The 26,712-nt window shown below is 46.2% G+C and overlaps 2 protein-coding genes across 2 annotated transcripts; one reads left to right on the top strand and one right to left on the bottom strand.

Moving 5' to 3' along the window:
* Positions 1-472: 472 nt before the first annotated feature.
* LOC123043773 (cysteine-tryptophan domain-containing zinc finger protein 7) lies at positions 473-10,433 on the top strand. Its single transcript, XM_044466346.1, has 13 exons — positions 473-1,069; positions 2,056-2,128; positions 2,215-2,342; positions 2,471-2,833; positions 2,938-4,262; positions 4,608-5,008; positions 5,100-6,751; positions 6,824-6,978; positions 7,422-7,579; positions 7,667-7,830; positions 8,694-9,386; positions 9,468-9,576; positions 10,197-10,433. The coding sequence occupies exons 1-11, from the start codon at positions 932-934 to the stop codon at positions 8,880-8,882; spliced, it is 4,746 nt and encodes a 1,581-aa protein (XP_044322281.1). The 5' UTR covers positions 473-931; the 3' UTR covers positions 8,883-9,386; positions 9,468-9,576; positions 10,197-10,433.
* LOC123043774 (pentatricopeptide repeat-containing protein At4g32430, mitochondrial) lies at positions 10,376-13,057 on the bottom strand. The gene has a single exon (XM_044466347.1). The coding sequence runs from the start codon at positions 12,843-12,845 to the stop codon at positions 10,587-10,589; it is 2,259 nt and encodes a 752-aa protein (XP_044322282.1). The 5' UTR covers positions 12,846-13,057; the 3' UTR covers positions 10,376-10,586.
* Between the last annotated feature and the right edge of the window lie 13,655 nt (positions 13,058-26,712).

Here is a 26,712-nt window from a genome sequence, read left to right as displayed (position 1 = left end):
CAACTTGGTGACAAGGACATGCGATGCAAGGAAAGCAATCGTGGCGCAGGACGTCAAGTGGACCGGCATTTCTTCCTGCCTCTTTATTCCTTTCCTTTCTTCCCGGGAGTTGAGCATGCGGGAACCAAAACCATGTTTGGAACATGTCAAAATTATGGTCCCATCAAGCCTCTTTGCACATTACTCGTGAAAACAGGCCTCAAATGGTAGGAAATGCTCATGTCGTCCGCGTGAGAACGCTTGACGGAACCAGCGCATCCCGTAGGGGAAAGAATTGACGGCGAGCAAGTGAGAGATAACGGGATCCAGCCGCCTTCCCAAACGGGCGCATCCCCCGGGAGGGCGGGGAACATTCGAACGACCCGTGGAAAGGCCGCGGGCGGGGGGAGGAAAAGCCGGGGGTGGGAAGGGAAAAGAAAACCAGCGACGAGCAAACAGGCGCCCGCCCACCACCACCCACCAGCACCAGGTCGTCTACCACCAAACGGGGGGGAGAGAGAGAGAAGGCGGCAGCAGCAGCCAGCCGCAAGAAAGCTCTGTCGCGTGAGGCAATTAGTAAAAAAAAAAAAGTCCCTCGCGTGCGACGAAGGCTCGAGACGCCGGGCCGAGGCGACGAGGCGGACAGCGAGAGGCGGACCGAGGGGAGAGGAGAGGAGAGGAGAGGAGAGAAGGTGCGTGTGTGCGGGGGGCGAAGGGCTCGAATCTCGCGATCCCCAAATCCGGAGGGCGTCGGAGGCAGCCGATTCGGGCCGCTCCGGCGGCGGCGGCGGCGGCGGGGCTGCGATTCGGGGGGATTCGCCCGATCGGGGAGCTCGCGGGCGGGATTCGAGCTTGCGATTCGTGGGGCGAGCGAGGCGGGCGGGCGGGCGGAGCTGTGGGAGGTGGGCCCGAGCGGGGCGGTTGACCGGGCCTGTGTAGGTGGGGTGGGTGGATGCTGTCCGTGCGGAGGCGGCAGGAGGATGCTGGCGGCGCCGCCGGCATGGCGGACCACGCCGAGCTGGAGGAGGGGGAGGCCTACGGCGACGACATGCCCCCCTTCGACGACCCCGACGTCACCCTCGCTTACATTGTGAGTGGCCCTCCCTCCCCCAGCCCTCCCGCACCTCTCGTTTGCTTGCTTCATCACTGCAGCTTCCCTGCCCATTTCGGTACTACATGACTACCAGTAGATGTATTTAACGCACCTGCTTTTCTGGTGCAACGAAATGAGCTTGATCTGCCTAGGTAACGGATGCGCGCGCGCACGCGTTTGTTCGATTCTCCCGCTTTGCGGGCGTGAATGGTGCCGGTCTAGCCGTTGCCGCCGGCCGGCTCCGTTGGTGGATCAATTAAAGTTTGCCAGATTTGTCGCTGTAGTTCATGCGCTACTAGAAGTGGTCGCATTGGTGGATCAATTAAAGTTTGCGAGATTAGTCGCTGTAGTTCATGCGCTACTGGAAGCGGTCGCATTGATTGATCAATTACATTTTACGTTGTTTGTCGCTTTGGTCATGATGATGACGATGCTAAATAAGTAAGCACTTCTGTGACGCGTGCTGTTATATATGGAACTAAAGAAGCTAATCTCAGTCTGATGGGGTGTTGGTTTTTCGTTTACTAGAGGTAATTTGGATTTGGCCAGTCCCAGTCTCTAATTGAGACCAGACGGTAACTTCATAATTGTGCAAAGAAAAATCTGTGACATGGATCAACCCCTGACCCTCTAAGCTAAATCCGTGTCATTAGTTTTGACATCGCCAAATTCGTGTTATTATTGACTTGCTTCTCAGCCTTTTGGTATTAATGGGTTCATTGTTATGACATCCACTAAGAAAGTGTCTATGTTCCGAAGACAAGGTTAATGATGGCTTCATGCTTCATATAGTCAAATTTTGAAAAGTGTCTATAGCTCTCATGTAGTTCATTGTTTGTATGAAAAAATGTCAACATGAATTTAGTAGTCACTAGCAATTGTAATACACAAATGGGATAGTCACTAGCAACTTTAGGTGTACTGTACCTACAATCATATTGTTGTGATCATGTTTTTTCTAATGTCTGTTCGTCTTGTTGTAGGATGAAAAACTACAAAATGTACTAGGCCATTTTCAAAAGGACTTTGAAGGAGGCGTTTCTGCAGAGAATCTAGGTGAGGAAATGTTTTGCTGTGGCTGCAGTTAGTTTGATTTGGCTTCATTCTATAGAAACATTAAACGTGACACTAATCTTTGACAGGATCAAAATTTGGTGGATATGGCTCATTTTTGCCAACCTACCAGCGTTCCCCCCTTCTGCCCCACACTAGAACGCCACCTAAGGTGGCAAATGCTAGCTCAAGATCTCCTTATCACCAGTCTACTGAGGTGCTTAAGTTGTCTTTGGCTGTACTGTCTGGTTTCTGGATCAGCATTGTCATGTACATTAATTCATATGGCATTGATGATTTGATGGTTTACTTCTTTTGAGTCTGATCTAATGGTTTGTAATGTAGGATGTGTCTCAGAACCCTCCGGCTATGGCCGTTCCATCTGTTTCCCAGAATAATGGTTCGGTGGCTCCTTTTTCTGGTGATTCAATTAAAAAGGAAAGATGCGAAAGCACAGCGTCTAAAAGGGGCTCTGGCACCCATGATCCTTCAAATGGCCCATCTAAGTCTAGCGACCAGAATAGATTTAAAGTACGGATAAAAGTTGGTTCCGACAATGTCTTGGCAAGAAATAATGCAGCTATTTACAGTGGTTTGGGCCTTGACATTTCTTCACCTTCATCCGTGGAGGAAAGCCCTGATGGCCACGGGGGCCTCTCCCCGGAATTTAGCAATGTGCAACTTGAATCTCCCCGGACCATTCTTCAGGTAAAGTCTACATGATCACTGTATTAGCATTGTGTACTTGTATTTTATTATGAATGGTTCAAAGGGCACATAATCACTTCCATTCTTTAAACATGATCGCACAGATCATGACATGCTTTTCAGTTCCTGGAGGGTACTTGTTATCCCCTCTTCATGGCAGTTTGTTGCAACTGACAAAGAAGGTTGTTCCTTCATTGAAGAAATGGGAAACAAGCTTGGAGATAGAAAATGCACAGGAAGCATATGAAGGGCATGTGGTTAAGAAAATGAAGTCTGATGGTAAGAAAAAGAAACCCACAGATGTGAAGAGGTCAAATAACAGAAACGATGTCAGTGCATTTATGAAAAATGAGATCGATGTAGAAACACTTGCTGGCCAGAAGATTGCATCAGAAGCTCTCAGCATACCGTCTAGTCCCAGAGGCATGGATGCAAACAGCAATTGTCAATTTGAAGAAGAAGCAACAGGAAAATCTTTGGAAAGAAACAAAGATGATCGATTGAAAGAATGGGCTGTAAACAGCAACAGCAAGACAATCAAAGCTGAAACTGGCAAAGAGGAGACTACCGACTGTTTAGCAAGTGGTGGTTTTGGCAGCTCAGAATTGGAACTTTCAGCAGCAAAGAGGGAGCTGAAACCTGTGACAGAAAAGACAGCGTTGACTTTAGAAGAGATGAATACAACCAGTGACACAGATTTTCTGTTGGATAGGAAACATGAAAGAAAAATAAAGCCTGAGAGTAAAAGCAATGCTTCTGTCGTTAACTTTGAAGAAAACGCAGTTATAGATGAAAAAGCTCCTGCTGTTTGCAGAAGCATGGAGAAGGTTACTAGCAAAGAGGCTTCACTTTATGATACAAATGTGAAAAATAACACCAAGAGTGATGCCAAAAGAATTCACAGGGAACAAAAGAAGAATGCTCCAACATCTTCTGATCTTCTGGATGTTGACAAGGGTGCTCGTTCTTCTGGTGGAGTTAAAGAGAGGAAAAACGATTCTCACTCCAAATCTAGCCACTCCGGGAAGAAACCCAAAGCAAAACCACATAGAGATGTCAGGGACAGTTTGCCTGACGGATCCCATGGATCCAGGGAGCAGGATATATTGGAGAATGGAGTTGGATTGGGAGAGTTGCAGCCAAAGGAAAAATATTGGATCAAAAGGGATTCTGATTTGGCTGGGGCATCAAAGAGGGAGATTTCTTCTAGTGCAAAGCATGACAGACATACAGCTTCTGAGGAGCAGAAGATGCATGTACCTCCATCTTCTGTATCAACTGCAAATGCAGCTCCCGCACTTCAAGCACCTGTCGTGATAGAGGAACATTGGGTACAATGTGATATATGTCAGAAATGGCGTCTCCTACCATATGAGTCGGATCCTGATACTCTTCCAAAGGAATGGAAATGTAGCATGCAACTGTGGCTGTAAGTTATAGTTCTTCTACAATTGTATACCTCCTGCTTTTTTGCCGCCTTAATTCTTCTCTCCATGAGTCTTATCTGTAGATAGCATGTAACCAGCAGCACCTTATTATCAGGAGCTATTTGATTGTCTGCTTTGTAAGTACTACACTTATATCAAGCAAGTGGATTAAAATTTGGATAGATCTTATTGCGGGTTTCTGCTTTACACCGAAATTGTTAGGTTGTAGGTTATGCTGTTTTTCTCAGGGAGGTGATATCTTATAGCTCCATAATTTTTTCCATGTTCATTAGTTGATGAACACTCTTTATTCCTTTCTGAATAGCTAGAATTTGGAATTTTTGCAGACCTGGGATGAATAGGTGCGATGTTGGTGAGGAGGAGACTACAAATGCTCTGAATGCACTATATGTCATTCCACCCCCTGCCAATGGTATTCCTTCAGTTGGTCATCCTCATGCTGCTTCTTCTGGACTGGCAACAGCCAACACTTTCAGTATAAATGGACATGCTGAACAGAGTAGGAAAAGGAAGAGTTTTCCAGGTGATGGAAGTGCTTTGGTTGACAGTTCTCACCCAACACAAGCTTCAGCTTATTCAACGATCACCCAACCCCCTCCTAGAGTTAGAAGTACTGCTGATACTAACCACTATCCTTCTGAGAGAGATTCTGTGAGCAAATCAGTTGACGTTTCCACTGAAAAGAAGAAGTCCAAGAGCAAGAATCGTGGCAGCTATTCTGATGGAGGTTCTGTTATTGTTCTTCCTCTATTTGATACACTGCCTTCATGTGTGCTTTCACTGTATTTTGTATTTACATTTATTTGGTGGCAATACAGGAGATCTTGTGGAAAGATCCAAGAAGCATTCAAAAGGAAAAGGCAAGAGAGAGATGGATTATGGTGAATACAAAGCTTCTAAGAAAGTTAAAAAGGAGGAGCGGCATCGTTCTAGCAGAGACCGGAACCCTGAATGTGATTTAGCTAGTGGAGACGTTCCTGATGAGGCCAAGGCTTTTCTTGCAAAGGCAAAGAGTTTGGGTGAGAAGGGTGATATTTCTTCATTGAAGCAAAAAAGTGTTGCGAGGTCTGATCGTTTGGAGAAGTCCAAGAGAGACAAGGATGAGGATATAGCTCTTCCTGAAGATAGGAACAAGGAACAATACCAAACCTCAGATGTACAAAGATCAGACGTTTCTAGCAAGAAGAGGATAGTGAAGGAATGGGAGGAGAGTCAGCATAGTTCAATAGCTCAGGTGAGCAGAGGAACCACAGTGAATCACAGCTCTGCTGCCAAGGAAACCCATAAGGATCAAAACTTAAAGGAAACAAAGTCCAAGCCAATAAAGTCTGAAGAACTGTATTCCACGACGGATTCTAAATTAGGAAAAGGTCTGCACTCTAATCAGATTTCTTCTTATTATGGTGGTCATGTAAACAATGAACTCGTGGAGGATAGCACACACTTTGCTGGTAAAAGAGGTCCATCCGAAGTATTAGATAAGCGATCTTCTGAACATGCTTTGGACTTAGCTGGAGCCGCTTCTAGTGATGTTCCGACCACAGCCATAGCTTCAAGTTCTTCAAAAGCTTCAGGCTCTCAGAAAAAGAAAAATAACTCCCAAGTTGCAAAGACTTCACCGATTGAATCAGTTTCCTCATCACCACCGAGGAACTCTAACATTGATAAGTTCTCCCAGAACAGAATAGTGGAGAAAGATGGGCCTATGAATGCTAACCCAGGCACCATGCCTAGCTCAGTAAAGTATCTAAATACTGAAGTTGATATAGTAGACAATGTTCGGCAGGCTAAGAAGTCCAAGGAGAGCTTGCTTGCAAGTGAACCTGTCTTACATGGCTCTTCACAAGGAAATTCTGACAAAGATGATGAATTAGTTCAGTCAACTCAAGGTCATGCATCTGAAAGGTTTTCATTGAGAAAGGGTTTGGATGATGATCAGCAGCATGCATCTGGGAGAAAGGACTCCACTGTGAATGGCTCCAGCACAGCGAGGGGTTATAACCACCTGCATTCTGGTGATAAAAATAACTTGCGCACTGATGGCTCTTTAGTGCAACCTAGGACTGCAGCTTCGGGCTCGAAAGGAGATTTGATTGCGAGTGAAAGTAAGAAAACTGCAGCTCCTATCCAAGATAGAAATGGATTAACTCATTGTGCTCTGGATGGAAATCCTAAACCAGAGGTGCCATCTGGAAAAGATAAATCTTATCCCAAGAGTAACAAGCAAGATATGGAGAAGCCCAAAGCCCAAATTGCCCCTTCACCTCTGAAAGAAACCCACTCTACTCCAGTAAAATCTAATGCGTCAAAATTGACACCACAGTCAAGGCGAAGCAGTGATGAAAATGGAGGGCAACAGCGTGTTGCCAAACAGGGAACGTCGAATCCTACGGATGGGAAAGATGGTAATTCAACTGCATATGCTCTCAAAGAAGCTCGAGATTTAAAGCACAAGGCTAACCGTTTGAAGGTTGTTCACCTTTGCTCTTGTATGAATATGCTTACTTTTGTTTTGTAAGATGCTTACCAAATTTCTCTGCAGAAAGAAGGAAAAGAACTTGAAAGCACAAGGCTCTATTTTGAGGCAGCCTTAAAATTTCTGCATGTAGCATCACTTCTGGAACCTCCTGGTATTGATGGTCTGAAACAAGGCGATGCAGCTCAGAGCATGTATTCTGATACTGCAAAACTCTGCAAGTAAGCTACACAAATATAGATGATATATTGTCTACTTGCGGGCTATTTCATTTCTGTGAATAAACGCACGGGAACATAGCTCACCTAGTTGTAAATTGGGAAGTAGTGCCTGGAAGTGTTTCTTCGGCATGGCGCGAATTGGATGGGTGCTATCATCATTTGGTTAGCCTGATGCTTTTCACATTATAGTTGATTAGCCTGATGGTTTTCACATTACAGTTCATGTAAGTTATATATATATATATATACTACAAGGGTGATGTGATATTACTAAATGTTAGCGAGCTGGATCTAGGCCAAATTGCTTCTACAGCAGTATTACTGTTTGGGCTATCAAATTGTAGTCAGAAGTTACTGTTTTTTGTAGCAGCATTCATGTTTTCCAGGTGAAGAGTGTTCAAGTTTGGTCAGTATAATTAATTTGTATTCATTTTATTGTCCAGCTTTGTTGGTCATGAATATGAAAGGTGCAAGAAGATGGCGGCTGCTGCTTTAGCATATAAATGTGTTGAAGTAGCTTATCTCAAGGCTGCATACTACAAATACCCTATTGCAAGTAAGGACCGGCAGGTGTTGCAGGCAGTTGTACAGACTACACCAGGTAGTTGAGTCTGACTGGTGAAATTTAAGTTTATGTGTATTAAATGTACCTTGCGTTGTGGAATCTCAAACATTGTTACTTTTGTAGGCGAATCACCATCATCTTCAGCATCAGACATTGATAACTTAAATAACAATGGATTATCTAAGATGGCCCCTTCAAACAAGGATGCTAATTCACCCCAAATTGCTGGGAACCATTTATTACTGGCCGTTCGCAATCAACCACACCTGACAAGGTTACTAGCTTACGTAAGTTCTTGAATATCCTGATTAGCAGTTCAATAGAGTTCTCATTTATATTGATAATTTAATGATTTGTAGCAGTTAAATAAAGTTCTCATTTATATTGATAATTTAATGGTATCATACTGCAGTTCATAATCTTGTGACAATGTAATAAGAACAAAGAAAAAGTTCATTATTGTGTGCTAACGTGTGCTTGTTATGGTAGCTGCAATCCTGCATGGTAGTGGCAAAGACGATAGTTCTGATCCTTGTGGTTGGTATGATGGTGTATTAATTGGATACATATATGAATTGAAACCGGTTGAACTTCCAGTATCAGATATACTTGTAGTTGAGTTGTATAAAGAAATTTCCTAGAAATTTAACTATTTTAGTGGTCGAGATTTTGAGCACTGGAACATATAATTTTGGAATTAATTCCATAAAATAGCAAACTGGATAGATGTTGGCAATCATAAGCAATTTGGTCTGCTTAATGGTGAAATATTAACTGTGTCCTGGGAAGAATGCCAATAACTTGTTTGTGAGGAATTGCCTTGTTCTCAGATAGGCTGCACCGACATTGGATGGGGGACATGAGAATTTTTCATCATCTGGCTCGAGCAAGTGTGAAAGAAATAAGACCGCGGAAATCCCACGATTTTCTTGGTCCAGCCTTATTCCTTGTATAAACATTGGTGGAATTGTATGGTGATAAACCAACTGACCCTAAGGCTATTCCACTCGTGAAACCAAATAACTATTTTTTTTCTAGAAAACCCCCCAAACCATATACCTTTTGAATTAACACAGTTCTACTTTCAGTGCCTGCATTATGGTTCATTAACAGGATTTTGGATCTGATGTTATGTTGTTATTTTTCTTAGACAAATGATGTCAATTCTGCCTTTGAGGCAACTCGGAAATCACAGATGGCAATTGCTTCTGCTGCTGGCAACCATGAAAAGGGAGTGGATGGTCTTTCTTCAGTAAAAACAGTTCTGGATTTTAACTTCAGAAGCGTGAATGATCTACTCAGACTTGTGCGGATTTCAATGGAGTCTATCAGCTGCTGAGATCCCAGAACACAAGAACATGACATCCTTTGAGTAGGTGCTGTTGGATGTGTGATACTTATACGGTTATACCATTTCACTGTCCCCAATGTGCTGGTATTATTTAGTGGAAAAGTTCAATAGCGCAGAACACATAGGTCTTATCGTTTAGGCGTGCTGGTTTGTACAGGAAGTGTTTTGAGATTCTACTTATTTTGTTTCTTTAGTGGCGTTCCATTCTCATACAGTTGCTAGCATCTACTTGGATGATGTGAACACTGAACAGTCTAGCAAGTAAGGCAGCCGATGATGGATTTCATTGCTCGACACTTGTGATACTTTGGACATTTTGGGTGGTAACTCTCAGATTGCGCTTAATAGGCAAATGCACAATATTACCCGGAATCGCCTACATGCTGTAAATTATGTGGTCCCCACTGAGCTGAATTATGGTTGAAGAGTATCTGTCGGTTTTCCTTTGAGCTGTTACAAGATGACAGTGTTGGCCACTTAACAGTTTTGATGGTACGTTTCAGTTTATCATAACTGAAGTTCAATACCCTGTTGTTATATTCTAATGTTTATGTTATCTCAATTCTTGAGCAGGGGAGAGGACATCAATGTCAATTAATCTTGCTAACTGAGAAAACAGCTAGTGGGCGTTTCTTTTCCGGTCTTTATATAGTGGCATGTCTTCTGGAGAAAGTTCAAGCAGGTAAGCTTACTAGCAGTATTTAGTTCATCAATTGTTCTGTTGACATCCAAGTTTGCTTGCGCCTGAGGGAAGTGTGGAAGGAAATTACTATCTTGTCATGTTATATTGACATAAGGACCCCATGTCACCATGCGGCCTATGAAACAATTTGAAGTGACTCATGCCACTGAGATAATATTAGAACAATCCATTGCACCTTTTTTTGGAATGCTTGCTCCGTGTCATTGAATCATAGTATCATACTCCTTCCGTCCCAAAATAAGTGTCTTAACTTTGTACTAATTTTAGTGAAAAGTTTTACTAAGGCCGAGACACTTATTTTGGGACGGAGGGAGTACTATATATATGCATACTGCATACACCGCCTTGTTGCCTAATTTTCACAAGGCTGTCACCTAGCTCTCAGCCAATCTCTTGTTTCTTATATGTAATGTGATAGTTAAATGTATTGGTGTCGTTTATCATGTTTGTACTTAAAGGATATCCTAAAAGTCATTACTTCATATTTATGTAAGCTGAAAAATAAGAAGGTACCTGTTCCATGTTCTTTTTGAGAGTCCAGTTCTGTGGCTCTTGTTGAAGTACCGACACTGATACAATGACGGTGCCTTCTCTTTCAGGTTTCAAAGAAGTAACCGCTTGGACCATCACCTGTTGTGTATGAGCATTGTACAAATTATTTTTCATGTACAATAGGCTAACCCGTTTTTTCGTTATCGATACCAGACTGTCTGTACATGTATAACTCTAAAAGGCTTGGACTCCGGCCAAGTTTTAGTCATCGTTGTTCTCGCAAATCTTGCCATTTTCACATTTGGTTGCTTATGTTAAGGTAGTGTAGAATTAATATTGACCAACAACGTTTTGCAGAATGCAAGATAAACCTTCTCTGTTCTGTACTTTGTAGCACCACCCAGTTTGAGTAAAGCGATGCGAGTTGCTGCCTTTTCTCACTGTGTGGTTTCCTTTTTGATGGTCAAACAATTTCGAAGTTAAAAGAGTTTGAAACATCAAGAAACGCTTTCTGTTTCCATGCGCAAATGGTCCTTCAAAAGTTTCATCTCCCAGCCTAACCCCTCGGCCACCCTGTATATCTCTTCCGTCCGTGGATGCGTCGTGTCGTCGGACGAGAACTTGTGCAGATGTGTGGACTCGCCGGTGCCGGCGCCGAAGTCCACCCAGCTGAACCCGATCTCCTTCCTCACGCCCCTCTCCCTCATCTGCCTTCTCACCTTTGCCACGCCTCCCCAATCCCCCTTCTCGGCGTAGATGTTGGACAGCAGCACGTAGGCGCCGGACTCCGCTGGCTCTGACTCTGTCAGCACGTCAGCGACCCTCTCGGCCATGTCAGCGTTGCCATGGATCCGGCAGGCTCCCAGCAAGCTCTGCAGAGCCGAGATGCTCGGTCCGGACGGCATCTGCATCATGAGCTCCTCGGCCTCCTCTAGCCTCCCCGCTCGGCCTAGCATGTCGACGACGCACGCGTAGTGCTCCGGCCAGGGCTCGACGCAGTGCTCGGCGGCCATCAAGTCGAATATCTCCTTGCCGGTGCCGACCTCCCCTTTGTAGCGGCAAGCCGTGAGGACCGAGAGGAGCACAACGCCGTCCGGGTCCACGCCGGAGCGCACCATGTCGTCGAATAGACCCATGACGGCGTCGTAGCTCCCGTGCTTCGCGTTTGCGGCGATCATCGCCGTCCAGGCGATGAGGCTGCGGTGCGCCGTCCCGTCGAACACCTTCCCGGACTCCTCCAGGCTGCCGCGCTTCGCGTACATGTCGATGAGGGTGCCGGAGACATACTCGCTGGCGCCGAGCCCAAGCTTCATTGCCTGGCAGTGGTACGCCTCGCCGTAGGCCATGGAGACCGTCTCGACGCCGGTGACCGCGCTGATGACGCTTGCGAACGTGGTCTCGTCGGGTCTCAAGCACTTGACCATCCACGAGAAGGCCTCCAGAGCGTCGCTGCACCGCTCGTTCTGCGCGTAGCCTGAGATCAGGGCATTCCAAGCGATGGTCTCCCGGCGAGGCATGAGGTCGAACACCGTCCGCGCATCGTCCATGCGCCGCAGCTTCGCGTACATGGTGATGAGGCTGTTGGACGCGGCGGCCTTGTCGGAGACGCCGGTCTTGAGGCACACCGCGTGGATCATCTGCCCGTCCCTCGCCGGGCACCCTGCCGGCAGCGCCGACATGAGCGCCACGAAGGTGACCTCGTTCGGCGACACGCCGTCTCGCCGCATGCCATTGAACATCGCGATGGCGTCCTCGTCCTCGTCCATTGAAATGATTGTGGTCCACGAGATCACGTCGCGCTCGCCCATGGACTGCAAGAGCTTCCGGCCGCAGGTTGGAGCGCCGCACTTGTAGTACATGGCGACGAGCACGTTGCCGATGGAGACGTGGCCGTCGACGCCCATCTTCACCCCGAGGCCGTGGACTTGCCGGCCAAGCTCGAGCTTCCCCTCGCCGCCACACGCCGGGATCACGCTGCACACGGATATCCGGTCGGGCCGGACGGCGTCGTCCCTGAGCATCCGCAGGAACAGCCGGACCACCTCCGCTGGGCAGCCGCCGTCCTGCGCGAGCCCGCAGATCATCGCGTTCCAGGAGACCAGGTCCCGCGCCGGCATCTCCTCGAACGCCCTCCTGGCCGCGCCGAGGAGCCCTCCCCGGGAGTAGGCCGTGACGAGCGCGTTGCCGACGAACACGTCGGCGGCGAGCCCGGCCCGCGACGCCAGCGCGTGGAGCTGCCGAGCTATCCCAAGGCCGCCCTCCCCGCGGCCGGCGGCGAGCGACAGCGCGACGGTGAAAGTGATGGCGTCGGGCCGCACGTCCCCCGACCGGAGCATCCAGGACGCGAACGCGAGCGCCTCGGCCGGGTCCGGCAACGCGGAGAGCATGGTGTTGTAGGAGCTGACATCCCTCGCCCGGGCGGTGCGGAACACCCTGGCGGCCAAGGGGAAGGAGCCGGTCTTGGCGTAGCGGGCGGCGAGGGAGTTGGACACGAAGGCGAAGGCGTCGAGGCCCGAGGCGACGGCGAGCGCGTGGAGCGCCGGGAGGGTGGCCCGGCCGGACGACGCGATGGCAGCCGAGAACGCGGCGGGGGACGAGACGAGGGCGGGGACGGAGTGCCCCGCGCGGGGGCAGGAGAGAGGCGTCCTGCCGCGGCTTGGGCGAGGGATTCTGTCGAACAGGTGGTGCGCGGCCGCCGAGGAGAGCGTGGCCGCGGCGCGCGCGTGGCGAGGGGCTTGCAGCCGCCGCAGCGGCATCTAGGTGGAGAGACTAGCAGGGTAAAAGTGGCAGCTGCCTGGTGGCGCGGCCGCAGCACCCCCGTCTCCTCTCCTCGTCGGGGCGCCGCCGTCTGGTTTGAATTGCTACTAGCCTCTTTGCTGCAGATATGCTTGCAAATTTTCAGTGCGTGCTGCTAGCCTGTTTGCTGCAGCGTGCTGGTCGAAGTTCTGTTCGTCGGAGGATGTAGCCATGAAAACTGCGCAATAGCAATAGCAATAGCAATATGTTGTCCTCCTTGCCCTTTGTTGGAATATTGTCCTTGTTTGTTGTCGAGAGATGATAATGATGATGATGATGAGCTCGTTTTCCTCTCGATCTTCTCAAGCCTCCTTTGAGCCCTAAATACGATGAGCTTGGGCCCGGCCCAATCCCCAATCCTCGATTTTGTTGTCGGCGTTGCTGGTCGGAGAAGATAAGGGGTGGAGTCTGGTGCACTCCTGTACATAGTAGCTTTAGGTTTAGGGTTTCCTTAAGGGAGTTTGGCGTCTAAAGAGCTAATGATCAACATTCGGTGGATGCCACAACCGCCTCCAAAGCTTGTCACCCACATGGTGAAGGGCAACTACAGGCGACAGATTCGGCGAAAGCTCCCAGAATAAGCTCGTGGGGCGGCTGGATCTCGGGAAGATGGAGGCTTATTCTCTCTATGCCCTTTGTCGTTGAGGTAATGGAGGAGGAGATGGGGTGGAGCGTCCAACTTCTACAGGTCGGTCGTCGCGCTGGAGATGGATCTCCGACAAGGGATGCGGAGCAAGAACAACTGCTTTGTTTTGGGCATATTCTCTGCACGATTGGGATTGAAGCTAGGACGCCCACCGGTGGTTTTGGGCATAGTTCATTGGCCGCCAGTCTTGATCACTGTTCAAGAAGGCGCTACTAGGCGCTCGCCTAGGCGCGCTTAAGCTCTGGGCGCTGGCATAGCGCCTCGCTTTGGACCTAGGCGCTCAGAAAAGCGCCCAGAAAGGTCCTCCGGCAAGAAATCGTGTTTCTCAGGCAGGAAATCAATCTCCCCAGCCAGGATTTGACCTCCCCAGCAAAGATCCATCCTCCCCGACGAGGATTCAACCAATCCAGCAACAAATCAACTGATTCCGGTGAGAGATCAAGCATTTCCGGTGAGAAATCGACTGATTCCGGCGAGGGATCAAGCATCTCCGGCGAGAAATCGAGCTTCACTGGCTGACTGGTTCCCATGTGCAGCAAGGGAGAGAGGAAGGAGAGAGGCGGCGTGAGGAGGATCCCTAATTTTCTGTCGACTGTGCACGTATGGGAGGCTTTAGTAGGAGAATTGAATAGATGGGCCAGTGGTTTAATGGGCCAGATCAGCCCATCTACCTTGTTTCTTCATGCTACAGTGGAAACGCCTAGGCGCGCCTAGGCGACGCATAAGCGGGTTGTGCGCAAGTAGGTCACAAAACACATAAGTAACGCCCAGCGCCTTCTTGAACTTTGGTCTTGATCCCCCACCGTGGACCTTTCTAGCCAAAGCGCGGCCCCTAGAGGAATTTCATTATGACCATCTTTGGATAAGAAACCTATCTCTTCCCCTAATGGATTTTCACTACCCTTGGGGTTGGGGTCTGAGAAGCATTCGAGGGCCATGTGGGCCAATCATAATATTCTTCTTTTGTTGTGCTATAACATTCTTGACATTATAGTCTGACTATCTCGTTCTATTCTAAGTAGCACCCGGAAGTGCATGTGCTAACCATATCCCATAAGCACCCAAATCTGCCTACTCTTTGGTAGTGGAAAAACGCCCAAGAGCTGCTCACCACAAGACATTCTCACCTTTCAACATACTGAGAGCAAGAAATATAGGATTGGAGTTTGTCCTAAAGTAGGCGCAATAACTAAATCCAAGTTGGTGAAGATCATGATTTTGGGTGGCAAGGTATTGGGATCGTTTGCCGCCTTCAGCTTCTCCTCCTAGCGATGACAATCTTGGGGAGTATAGGGAGACAGTATAGCTTCGATCGGACTTCCGTTTCTTCCTATATGGAGGTAGTATAGCTTCGACCGGACTTGTGTTTGTTCCTGTTCTGGCATCTTTTGGTGGCACGATAAGGTTTCCATCCTAAGTGGCACAATACTAGGTGATGACAATCTTGGTCTGGGGCTGAAGCTTCGAAGAAGATGGACACCACTATATTCTACAACTCATGTGAGGGGTCTTTTTTTTAAAAGTTCATGCAGTGAGTTATAGTTTTGCCTTTTCATTTTCGATAAAGGGTGAGTCATATAAGACCAAAGCTATGCGCAGGCGAGATTTAAAAAAAAATAAGCGATCAGATCCATGATCGGCAAACTACAACAATGACCATATCCACACCAACCATCTCATGACACCACACAATGCGACGGGGTTCTTCAACAACAACGCCTTTAGGAAGGGAGCGATGCTCAAGCACCGCTGTCACCAGATCCAACCACCAAGGCACAAATCTAGATTTTCACCCTGCAGTCTGAGCATATTCGAGCAATGCCTTCAATAAGGTAACGACGTAAAAAAACATCACCATTGCCTGGTATGACCACCTTGGGTCAGACCTAGACTTTTCACCCGAAGCTGAGACCGGATGCACAAGTAGCACCACCATCAAAGTCACTCATGTGTCATTGCCACAACTTCTTCACGATCCGTGCAGCCACATCCAATGTACAACCGTCACGGCTGCACAACCATCCCTCTGTGTCAAGCCATCGTCAATAGTTTATTTCTCACCGACGAAGTCAACTATCAAATGATGTGACAGCGGCCCGATCTTTCGATGAGAGCGGGGATAATTATCGATTCGATGGATTTTGACCTTGACGATCCGGCTATACCGTACCCGACGATACGCCTCGACAATCGCTAAACCAATCTCCGATGGTTATTGACCTTGCTGTAGGCACGATCAACCTGAACAACGATGTTCGAGTTCCTGCAAGCAACCAAAGAACCGGCAAGAACAAAGGTGAATTGCAACTAAAATTGAGGATAATAAACTAAGCACATGAACTAGATGAAAAGTTGGGGTTCCACTGTAAATCTGACAAGGCGATAGTCCTACACGTAGATGCGAATTGTAGCGATGACTAGACAATACAATAAAACCCGAGTCTAAATTCTAAATTAAACTAGCTATTTATTAAAGAAGATGCCGCCTGGGGCTGATCCACGGGACATCAGTCCATACGGTGACCGGAGTGTTGCACGTAGGAAGTAGTCAAATCGTGTTGGCCCACCATGGCCCAACACGTGGTGTCTCTTGGTACATGCAACAAAAATTAATTGGCTTGGGTCTTGTTGCGTCTGCTTCCTGTACCATGGCATGCACGATGGACGGGATGGATGGTGCGGTGTGTGCATGCATGCAAAGAGTGTTGCTCCATTTGGTTTAAAAGCTCCCCTTCAATTGATTGTTTGATCCCTTTGTTTCTGAGTACAATTAAATCAGAACATGAGTGTAACATCTGTTGGGGAACGTAGCAATAATTCAAAAATTTTCTACGTGTCACCAAGATCAATCTAGGAGATGCTAGCAACAAGAGAGAGAGGAATGCATCTTCATACCTCTTGAAGATCGCAAAATGGAAGCATTACAAGAACGCGGATGATGGAGTCGTACTCGCGGCGATTCAAACCGCGGAAGATCCGATCTAGCGCCGAACGAACGGCGCCTCCGCGTTCAACACACGTACAGCCCGGGGACGTCTCCTCCTTCTTGATCCATCAAGGGGAGAGGAGAAGTTGAGGGAGAGCTCCGGCAGCACGACGGCGTGGTGGTGGAGCTTGTGGATTTTCTGCAGGGCTTCGCCAAGCTCTACGGAGGAGGAGGAAGTGTTGGAGGAGAGAGGGGCTGCGCCAAAGGAAGGGGTATTGCAACCCTCCCACCCCCCACTTTTTATGGGGAAGGGGAGAGGGGCCCGGCCCCTCTAGATCCCATCTAGAGGGGGGGGGGCGACCAGGAGGGGAAACTTGCCCCCCAAGCTAGGTGGAGGCGCCCCCTCCCCTAGGGTTTCCAAACCCTAGGCGCCTTGGGCCCTTGGGGGGGGGCACCAGCCCACTAGGGGGCTGGTTTCCACCCTTGTTCAACCCATTGAGTCCCCCGGGCAGGTGGCCCCACCCGGTGGACCCCCGGACACCTTTCGGTGGTCCCAGTACAATATCGATAACCCCCGAAACTATCCCGGTGACAGAAAACTGGACTTCCCATATATAAATCTTTACATCCGGACCATTTCAGAACTCCTCACGACGTCCGGGATGTCATCCAGGACTCCGAACAACCTTCGATAACCACATACTATTTCCCATAACAACTCTAGCGTCACCGAACCTTAAGTATGTAGACCCTACGGGTTCGGGAACCATGCAGACATGACCGAGACATCTCTCCGACCAATAACCAATAGCGGGATCTGGATACCCATGTTGGCTCCCACATGTTCCACGATGATCTCATCGGATGAACCACGATGTCGGGGATTCAATCAATCCCGTATACAATTCCCTTTGTCCATCAGTATGTTACTTGCCTGAGATTCAATTGTCGGTATCCCTATACCTTGTTTAATCTCGTTACCGGCAAGTCTCTTTACTCGTGACTAACTCCTTAGTCACACTGAGCTCATTATGATGATGCATTACCGAGTGGGCCCAGAGATACCTCTCCGTCATACGGAGTGACAAATCTCAGTCTCGATTCGTGCCAACCCAACAAACACTTTCGGAGATACCTGTAGTGCACCAATATAGCCACCCAGTTACGTTGTGACGTTTGGTACACCCAAAGCATCCTACGGTATCCGGGAGTTGCACAATCTCATGGTCTAAGGAAATGATACTTGACATTAGAAAAGCTCTTAGCAAACGAACTACACGATCTTGTGCTATGCTTAGGATTAGGTCTTGTCCATCACATCCTTCTCCTAATGATGTGATCCCGTTATCAATGACATCCAATGTCCATGGTCAGGAAACCATAACCATCTATTGATCAACGAGCTAGTCAACTAGAGGCTCACTAGGGACATGTTGTGGTCTATGTAGTCACACATGTATTACGGTTTCCAGTTAATACAATTATAGCATGAACAATAGACAATTATCATCAACAAGGAAATATAATAATAACCATTTTATTATTGCCTCTAGGACATATTTCCAACAACATCATATTCTCGTTAGCTAAATCATATGTACAAATGAGAAATAGTATCTGGCCATTTATTTGTCTCGCACGTGCTCTAGTTATAGGTCCGGATGGAATAATTGATGTAGGATTGGCGGCAGGTGTAACTGTGGCAGAGATGTCCTCCTCATCCCCCCTTCTTGAATCAAAGTCGTCCTCGACGGTATTTCTTTGTCCTCACCCAAATAAGGCTTTAAATTTTAAATGTGGGACTAACCCAAAATTCTGCAGGCAGATCAATCTTATATGCATTCTCATTAATTTTTCTATCACCTTAAAAGGTCCATCTGCACGAGGCATTAATTTTGACTTTCGTAAATCAGGGAAGCGATCTTTTCGCAAATGTAACCATACTAAATTACCTGGTTCAAATACAATACTTTTCCTACCCTGACTACCAGCAAGTTTATACTTGGCATTCATGCGTTCAATATTTTTCTTAGTCATCTCATGCATTTTCAATACTAACTTAGCACATTCTTTAGCATCAAGGTTTACCTTCTCCGAAGATGGAACGGGTAATAAATCAATAGGCGCACGAGGTATAAATCCATAAACAATCTCAAAAGGGCATACCTTTGTGGTAGAATGAATTGAACGATTATAAGCGAACTCTACATGAGGTAAACATTCTTCCCACATTTTTAAGTTCTTTTTCAAAATAGCCCTAAGATAGTAGACAATGTTCGATTAACCACCTCAGTTTGACCATCTGTTTGAGGATGACATGTAGTGCTAAGTAAAAGCTTAGTCCCCAATTTTGTCCACAACACCCTCCAAAAGTGGCTAAGAAATTTTGTGTCACGATCGGAAATAATTGTATTTGGCACACCATGCAAATGAACTACTTCACAAAAGAACAAATCAACAATGTGAGTAGCATCGTCACTTTTATGACAAGGTATAAAATGTGCCATCTTAGAGAATCTATTGACAACAACAAATATACTATCCCTTCCCCGTTGTGTTCTAGGCAGTCCTAATACAAAGTCCATAGATATATCTTCCCAAGGAGTGCTAGGAACAAGAAGAGGCATATATAAACCTTGTGGGTTTAGTCGTGACTTAACTTTTTGGCATGTCGTGCAGTGTGCAACATATCTCTCCACACCCCTTCTCATTTTTGGCCAGAAGAAATGACCAACAAGGATGCCTTCTGTCTTCCTGACGTCGAAATGTCCCATAAGTCCTCTGCCATGCGCCTCTTGTAACAACAAAAGATGAACAGAGCTATCCGGGATGCATAGCTTATTAGCACGAAAAACAAATCCGTCATTAACGATGACCTTGTTCCAAGTTCTACCCTCTCTGCAATTGAGCAATATATATTTAAAATCGACATCATTAGCATATTGCTCTTTTATAATTTCAAGTCCAAAAATTTTGAAGTCAAGTTGTGATAACATGGTATAGCGTCTAGACAATGCATCAGCAATAACATTCTCCTTCCCTTTCTTGTGCTTAATAACATAAGGAAAAGATTCAATAAATTCAACCCATTTTGCATGTCTACGATTTAGTTTGCTTTGACTTCTAATATGCTTGAGTGATTCATGATCATAATGTATGACAAACTCCTTAGGCCATAAATAATGTTGCCATGTCTCCAAAGTCCGAACTACTGCATAAAGTTCTTTATCATATGTTGAATAATTCAGACTAGGCCCACTGAGTTTTTCACCAAAGTATGCTACTAGTTTGCCTTCTTGCAATAAAACACCGCCTAAACCAATGCCGCCAGCATCACATTCTAATTCTAACATTTTATTGAAATCAGGTAATTACAGCAAAGGGGCGTGTGTAAGCTTATCTTTAAGAATAGTGAAGGTTTCCTCTTGTGCGTCGCTCCAAACAAATGGCACATTTTTCTTTGTGAGCTGGTTGAGGGGCACTGCGATGGTACTAAAATCCTTCACAAACCGGCGGTAGAACCAAGCAAGTCTGAGAAAACTTCGTACCCGCATGAGCGAGTTAGGGGTCGGCCAACTCTGGATCGCTTCAACCTTGGCTTTATCAACTTCAATTCCCTGCGATGTCACAACATAGCCAAGAAAAGCGACTCGATTTGTGCAAAAAGTGCACTTCTCGATATTACCAAATAAACGTGCATCATGCAGAGCAGAAAAAACAGCACACAAATGGTCTAAGTGTTCCTCTAGTGACTTACTATAAATCAGACATCGAAGTATACTACCACAAATCGTGAAAGCTCGCAAGACTTCATTCATTAGTCTCATGAAAGTACTAGGTGCATTAGTCAATCCAAAAGGCATAACTAACCACTCATATATACCAAATTTAGTTTTGAAAGCAGTTTTCCAATCATCACCTAGTTTCATACGAATTTGATGGTAGCCACTACGCAAGTCCACTTTAGAAAACACAACTGAGCCATTGAGTTCATCAAGCATGTCATCTAATCTACGAATAGGATTATGATATCGAATTGTAATATTATTGATAGCTCTACAATCGACACACATATGTGAAGTACCATCTTTTTTGGGAACAAGTAAAATTGGTACAACACATGGACTAAGGGATTCACGAATGTAACCTTTTTTGAGAAGTTCTTGAACTTGTCGCTGAATCTCCTTAGTCTCATCGGGATTAGTTCGGTACGATGCACAGTTGGCTAGTGAGGCGCCAGGTATCAAGTCAATTTGGTGTTCAATTCCTCTCATAGGTGGCAACCCCGGTGGTACTTCCTTTGGGAAAACATCATGATACTCCTGCAAAAGGTTAGCGACAACAGGAAGCAAAGAAGGAGGCATATCCTCAAATGAAAACAAAATTTCTTTGCATATAAGAGCATAACATTCATCAGTTTGAGCATCTAACTCAGAAATTTCAGCAGTGTAGCTAAGAAAGAAGCACCTTTCAATTTAATTTCTTTAGATGTGCTAGGATCAGATTTGTGTATCTTATTAAATTGTTCTAACTCATCAACAACTTTCTAATTTTCAGATTTAGTACGCTCAATTTTTGTGTTTCTACCTACCCTAGCAAGATCATCTTTTAAAATTTGCTCAGGAGACATAGGGTGTAGAATGATTGTCTTTCCTTTATGTGTGAGAGTGTACTGATTAGTTCTACCATCATGTAAACATTGTTTATCATACTACCATGGCCTTCCTAGTAACATAGAACAACCTTGCATAGGCACAATATCGCAGTCAATAGTATCATGGTATGAACCTAAAGAAAAACAAACTCTCATCATGCGTGCTACCTTTACCTTTCCACCATCATTAAACCATTGAATGTAGTAAGGTTGTGGGTGTTGTCAGGAAGGTAGGGAGAGCTTCTCCACCATGTCAATGCTTGCTAAATTGTTACAACTCCTTCCATCAATGATTATGCGAACAAAACGCTCCTTGATGACTCCTTTGACATGGAAAAGGTTGTGACGTTGATCCTTCTTTGCTTTGACAATCTGAGCACTAAGGAGACGATGTGATATGAGACTAATGTACTTATCAGCGTCTTCAGCGGTCACATGTTCTTCCTCTTGTGCCGGCCTTGTGTCATCGTCATCATGTGCAGCGAGCAAGGCATATGTGTCTTCATCAAAATCACTAACTAAGTCGTACTCACCGTCTTCACGAATGATCAATACACGCTTATTAGGACACTCCTTCATGACATGGCCAAATCCCTTACAAGTGTGGCACTGGATATCCTTTGTTCTTTTGAAGGAAGTGGATGATGATGACGAACTTTTTGTTGTAGTTGGTGGAGTAATTTTCATTGGTGCCGAAGTGTGTGATGCCGAAGTTGATGAAGTAGGCCCTGGTCGAGAGGTTGCAGGTGTTGTTGTTGAGGTGCGAGTGGATGGGGCAGCAGGGGTGCATGGTGCCCATGTGGAAGTACGATCTGCAGAAAAATTAGAACACATTCTCAAACGACCCTGCACTTCATGTTCAACATGTATAGCAAGATGGAATAAACGGTCATTGAATGATGATCCTTATAAGCAAGTATGTCATAAATTTCTATATTCAATCCACCCAAGAACCTAGCCATAGAGGCGTCCTCGGTCTCAAGTAGACCACAACGTAACATGCCCATTTGCAATTCTTGATAATACTCTTCCATAGATTTGGATCCTTGGTTCAAGCGTTGTAGTTTATTTAACACATTCATAATAACCAGGAACAAAACGGTGATGCATTATCAATTTCAAAGCTTCCCAAGTGGCAGGAATATTATTAGGATGTTCGCGGCAATGTTCTCTCCACCAAACAGAAGCAAAAAATCACTAAACTCACTAGTTGCAGCCCTAACTCTTTTATCATCAGGAAAATCATGGCAAGCAAATTTTTGATCAACTAATAGTTCCCAGTCAAGATAAATACCCAGATCATATTTCCCATCGAAAGGAGGCATGGCAAATTTAATTTTACCCAAAGAGTTATCATGGCCACGTACCTGAGGATGCTGGTGTCGTCCCATACCTTGTTGATTATTGCGTAGTCGACGATGATCATGATCATTGTTAGCATTAACTGCATCAGGATCCTCGGAATCACCATCACAGTTGTCATCTTGGATGTCCTCATGCGGGCCTGCTATCGAGTTGGCGTTGCGAGGACGGGGCTAGTCGACGGCATCTATGTATGAAAGAGGGTGCCTCGCATCTCCTGGGGGCACCCGACAAGCTCATTGTAGACCTGTGTTAGTGGCTGGAAGACGCAGAGCGGCAGTGGAGGCGGCACCCAAATGGGCATCCTAGGCATCGAGACGTTTCATAATAGATGCAAGTGTTTGAGTGAACGTCTCATTGCTATCCTGGATCGACTTGAGACACTTATCAAGTGCGCCCTCGAATGATGTGAACCGCTCGATGTACGCATGCACATCCTCCTCAAGGCGTGCCACCATGGCTTTCATGTTGTCTTCGTCACCTGCCATGGTTAGGATGAAACAAGAACAAAATCACAAGTATATTGCTCCTACAGTAACTACGGTGAGGTGGTGGAAAATGTCTCTCAACTCTCAAGCAATTACCAAGCTCGTACCAGTTCTTACCGTGCTGGAGTGGTTGTCGTCCATTGGCGATGTCAAAGTTATCAAAAGGTTGATATAGCGATTACCAAGTGACCGAATAAGGTACAATATAGGGAGTGGAGCTTGGTGAAGGTTTCCTCAACTCACAATATGTGGCACAATTAAGCAAAAAGTAATGCAAGCTGAATAATTTCTCAAACTCCTAACTAGTGCTGGCAGTCGACTAGTAAGAGAGAAAACAATCTAAGCCCAGATACTGAATCAAGTGAGTGGAAATCGATGAAAATATGATAGCTCTAAGTAGCTAGATATAAGTGAGGTATAAACGTCGTGTATAATAAAGCTCGAAAGCAGATGATAAATGACGCGGCGATGAACACTGTAGCAGCAAAAGAATGTCCAAAAAAGAAAATATCAGCCCAAAACAGATGCTAGCCGGCCTGAATTTTTTCTTGCAACTTTTTCTTTTAACATTTTTTTCTTCCCCCCCCTTTTTTCAAGCCGTTTACTAGCGAGTATACCCAAGATGGCACGTACACAAATTGGCCAAAAGAAGAAACAAAAGTGCCTTGGCCGAGCGCTATAGCTAGGAAAGAAGACTATGAAAGCTAGCTTGATGTGAGTTGGAGTTGAGATTAGCTAGGAGTAGCACTAGTGCACAGGATCAGCTGCTGGAGATCGATCGTTGGTGGTGGCGTGCGTGGAGGCAGACAACCAACGCGTGGTGTTTGGCGGCTAGCACGTTTTCTAGTGGTGAAGCGGCGCAGGGCAACACACACGAGGTGCCTGGGTGTCTGGCAGCTCACGCGAGCGTGTATGGATGAGGCAAAATTTCATGTTTTGACCATTTTGGCAAACAAATTTGGGATCTGACCCCTGTTTGAAAATATTTTAAAATTTGACCCTTTTTCCTACCGCCATAGGGCTCGGCGGTAGGATTGCACAGCCTACCACCACGGAGCCTGGCGGTAGGAAACTAATCCATGCCAGCAGCAAAAACGGTCGCCGTCCTCCTCCCTTTCGCACCCTACCGCCAGGGAACCTGGCGGTAGGTTGTCTGATCCTACCGCCAGGGACCCTGGTGGTAGGGTGCCAACAGTTATTAGAGCAGCCGCCCGCCCGACCCCCTTCTTCCCCCACCCACCCACCCCCAATCCCGAAGAACCAGAGAGGAACTGCCTCTGTCGCCCCCTCTCCCATCTCCTCCATTCCCCCTCGGATCTTCTTCATTTCTTCACCATTTTTGCGGATCAAGATGGCCCCGAAACAAGAAACGCAAGCTCCTCCGATCCCCCCAATTACTTTGAGTCAAATCACTCCCCTTTTTGTAGCCTAAGAATGATTTATGTTCATGTTCATGTTAAAAATCATGATGAACCCTAGTTGATATGGTGAACCTAGGTGATTGCATCTAGATAATACATGTTAGGCGATGATCCTTCGTGATGAATCATGATGTACCCTAATTGATATTTTTGACCACATGATGAACCCTAATACATGTTAGGTTTTTTTGAAGGTGATGAACCCTAATTGATATTTCTAGATAGTACAAGTTAGGTTCTGGATTTTTGGCCATATGATGAACCCTAGGTTTAGATTTGTTTGGAGATGATGAAACTTTGTTTGATGCATCCATATGTTTAGGTATGGAACCGTGGCGCAAGCATCTCCCATTCATCTCCAACACGACCCGTCTGCCATGCCGCTGCCGTACCTATACGAGTCCTTCTCGAGTTGCTGCAGCCGGTGGGATCTGTCTCAGACGAGGTCCTAGAGGCGACGAGGGCAACGCGATGGCAGGAGAGGGTAGAGCGGATCCTTGACAATGTAAAGTGTTGGCCGCGAGTGTGAAGGAGTGGAAGAGAGTGATTGCAGAGATGGAGGCAGATCCAACTATCCCCCGAGTCCGCTGGGAAGGCTGCATTGAAGCTGCCAAGCAGCACTCCAACTGGGAGCTGCACAATTTGGGCCGTAGAATCTACTTCGAGAGCAATGCAGAGGAGAGAGTCAGGATGCCGCCACCCAAGTGGATCGGCGTTCGAGATCATCATCTGGGGAAGGGCTGTCACACCCAATATGCGATACTATCCTAAAGAGACTCGAAGGTCCCACCAAGGATAGAACCGCATATTGAAACGATGATGTTTTATAGATGTTTGGGGATGATCTGAATGCAACGGTGATGATTGAGCGGGTCGGGTTTGAGACAACTTTCGGACGCGCACGCGAGGGGGTCTGAGAGAGGTTAGGTGGTTTGACAAGAGGGAAACGCAAACACGGTTGGTCTCGGAACGGTCAATGAAGGCAAAGGGGTTCGATGAGCTCAGAAAAGAGAGAGAAGAGAGTGGTCCGGTTGATCTGAGAGAAGGTCAGCCGAGACACGGAAGAAGCGGCAACTACGAGCAGATGCAAGTTTTAAAACATGACGACAACGAAGTGCCGATGCAATGCGAATGATGCCATGATGAATGCAACAAACAAAACAAATCACACGATGAAACTCAGAGTAGCTGGAAGTCTTCTGGAGCGTCGGTCTCGGGGCGTTACAACACTCCACCGCTACAAGAGGATCTCGTCCCGAGATCTTGGATGGCACCGGAGGCAAAAGAAAGAGGAAGATAAGAGGTAAAACTAAGTTGCTTCTTCGACAAACGAGTGAAACCATGAACCTTGAGATGTTGAGCAAAATGAAAAAAAGAAAACAACGAAGATGAGCAAAGTTGAAAACACTTCGTTAGAAAAGAGGAACAAGGGAAACGACGAGAACCAAGAGGTTTAGTGATAAGATAGATATTGAAACCACTCCGGTTAAAAACTAGATAGAGAAGGAATAAGATTGATATAATTTTGGCAGCACTCCGCCTGAAAGAAGAAGGAAAACTTGATAAGATGAAAAGAACTTGAAGAGATGACACAACACTCTGGTTAAATGGATAAGCATGAAAAGAACACGATCCTCACAAAATGATGTGATGGGTGAAAAGAGCAACATTACAATGCCTCCGGAAGAAAGAATAGAAGATAGATCATTGGAATAACAGAATGGAGAAGAAAATGCCAACTTCTGCCACAAATGAGCTTGGAAAGCACCCTTCCAAGAAGGTTACAACGGGGTTGTTGGGAAAAACCAATAACGAAACGAATAAGCTTGTAGTGGGATTATGGAAAACATCTCAAAATTATGAGGTGACAACCGGCCACTAACTGAAACAATTGCTTGCTTGAGATCAACGAAGAGATGAAAACTGCTTTCGCCGAGAGGATAGGAGAAAACTTGGATCATTGATAAGCACCACAAATAGCAACATTCCCTAGGGAAGGCTTTAGGTGAAATCTATACCAAGATAACTCCAAAGAAGAGATTGATGGATTGAGAAGAACTCATGCTCGAAGGAGTTGATGGGTTTAACTACCTCATTCTTGACAACTGTTGAATCACGAAACATGAAAATTGTCAAGAATGATATAACACCACCTCAAAAGATAAGTTAGAAAGAATTGCAATTTGGAATGCAAGATGAAGAATGCTTGAACGCCCCAAAACAAAACATGTGTTGAGCACCATGTTTAATTTTGAGTATAGCTTGGCAGATCATCACCTCGAGAGAAGTCTTGAAGAACAATTGAAGAATGAAAAGAATCCTTGACGAAC

The sequence above is a fragment of the Triticum aestivum genome, chromosome 2B, assembly GCF_018294505.1.
Source record: "Triticum aestivum cultivar Chinese Spring chromosome 2B, IWGSC CS RefSeq v2.1, whole genome shotgun sequence".
NCBI classification, from domain to species: domain Eukaryota; kingdom Viridiplantae; phylum Streptophyta; class Magnoliopsida; order Poales; family Poaceae; genus Triticum; species Triticum aestivum.
Note: the sequence above shows the minus strand (reverse complement) of the source record. Positions and strands in the feature narration are given on the sequence as shown.

Bases quoted from the DNA above. Each gene is read 5' to 3' on its own strand.
- LOC123043773 (XM_044466346.1), top strand. From the start codon at position 932: ATGCTGTCCGTGCGGAGGCGGCAGGAGGATGCTGGCGGCGCCGCCGGC. The intron at 4,263-4,607 runs GTAAGTTATAGT...GAATTTTTGCAG, and splicing joins TGTAGCATGCAACTGTGGCT to ACCTGGGATGAATAGGTGCG. The intron at 7,831-8,693 runs GTAAGTTCTTGA...TATTTTTCTTAG, and splicing joins TGACAAGGTTACTAGCTTAC to ACAAATGATGTCAATTCTGC.
- LOC123043774 (XM_044466347.1), bottom strand. From the start codon at position 12,845: ATGCCGCTGCGGCGGCTGCAAGCCCCTCGCCACGCGCGCGCCGCGGCC.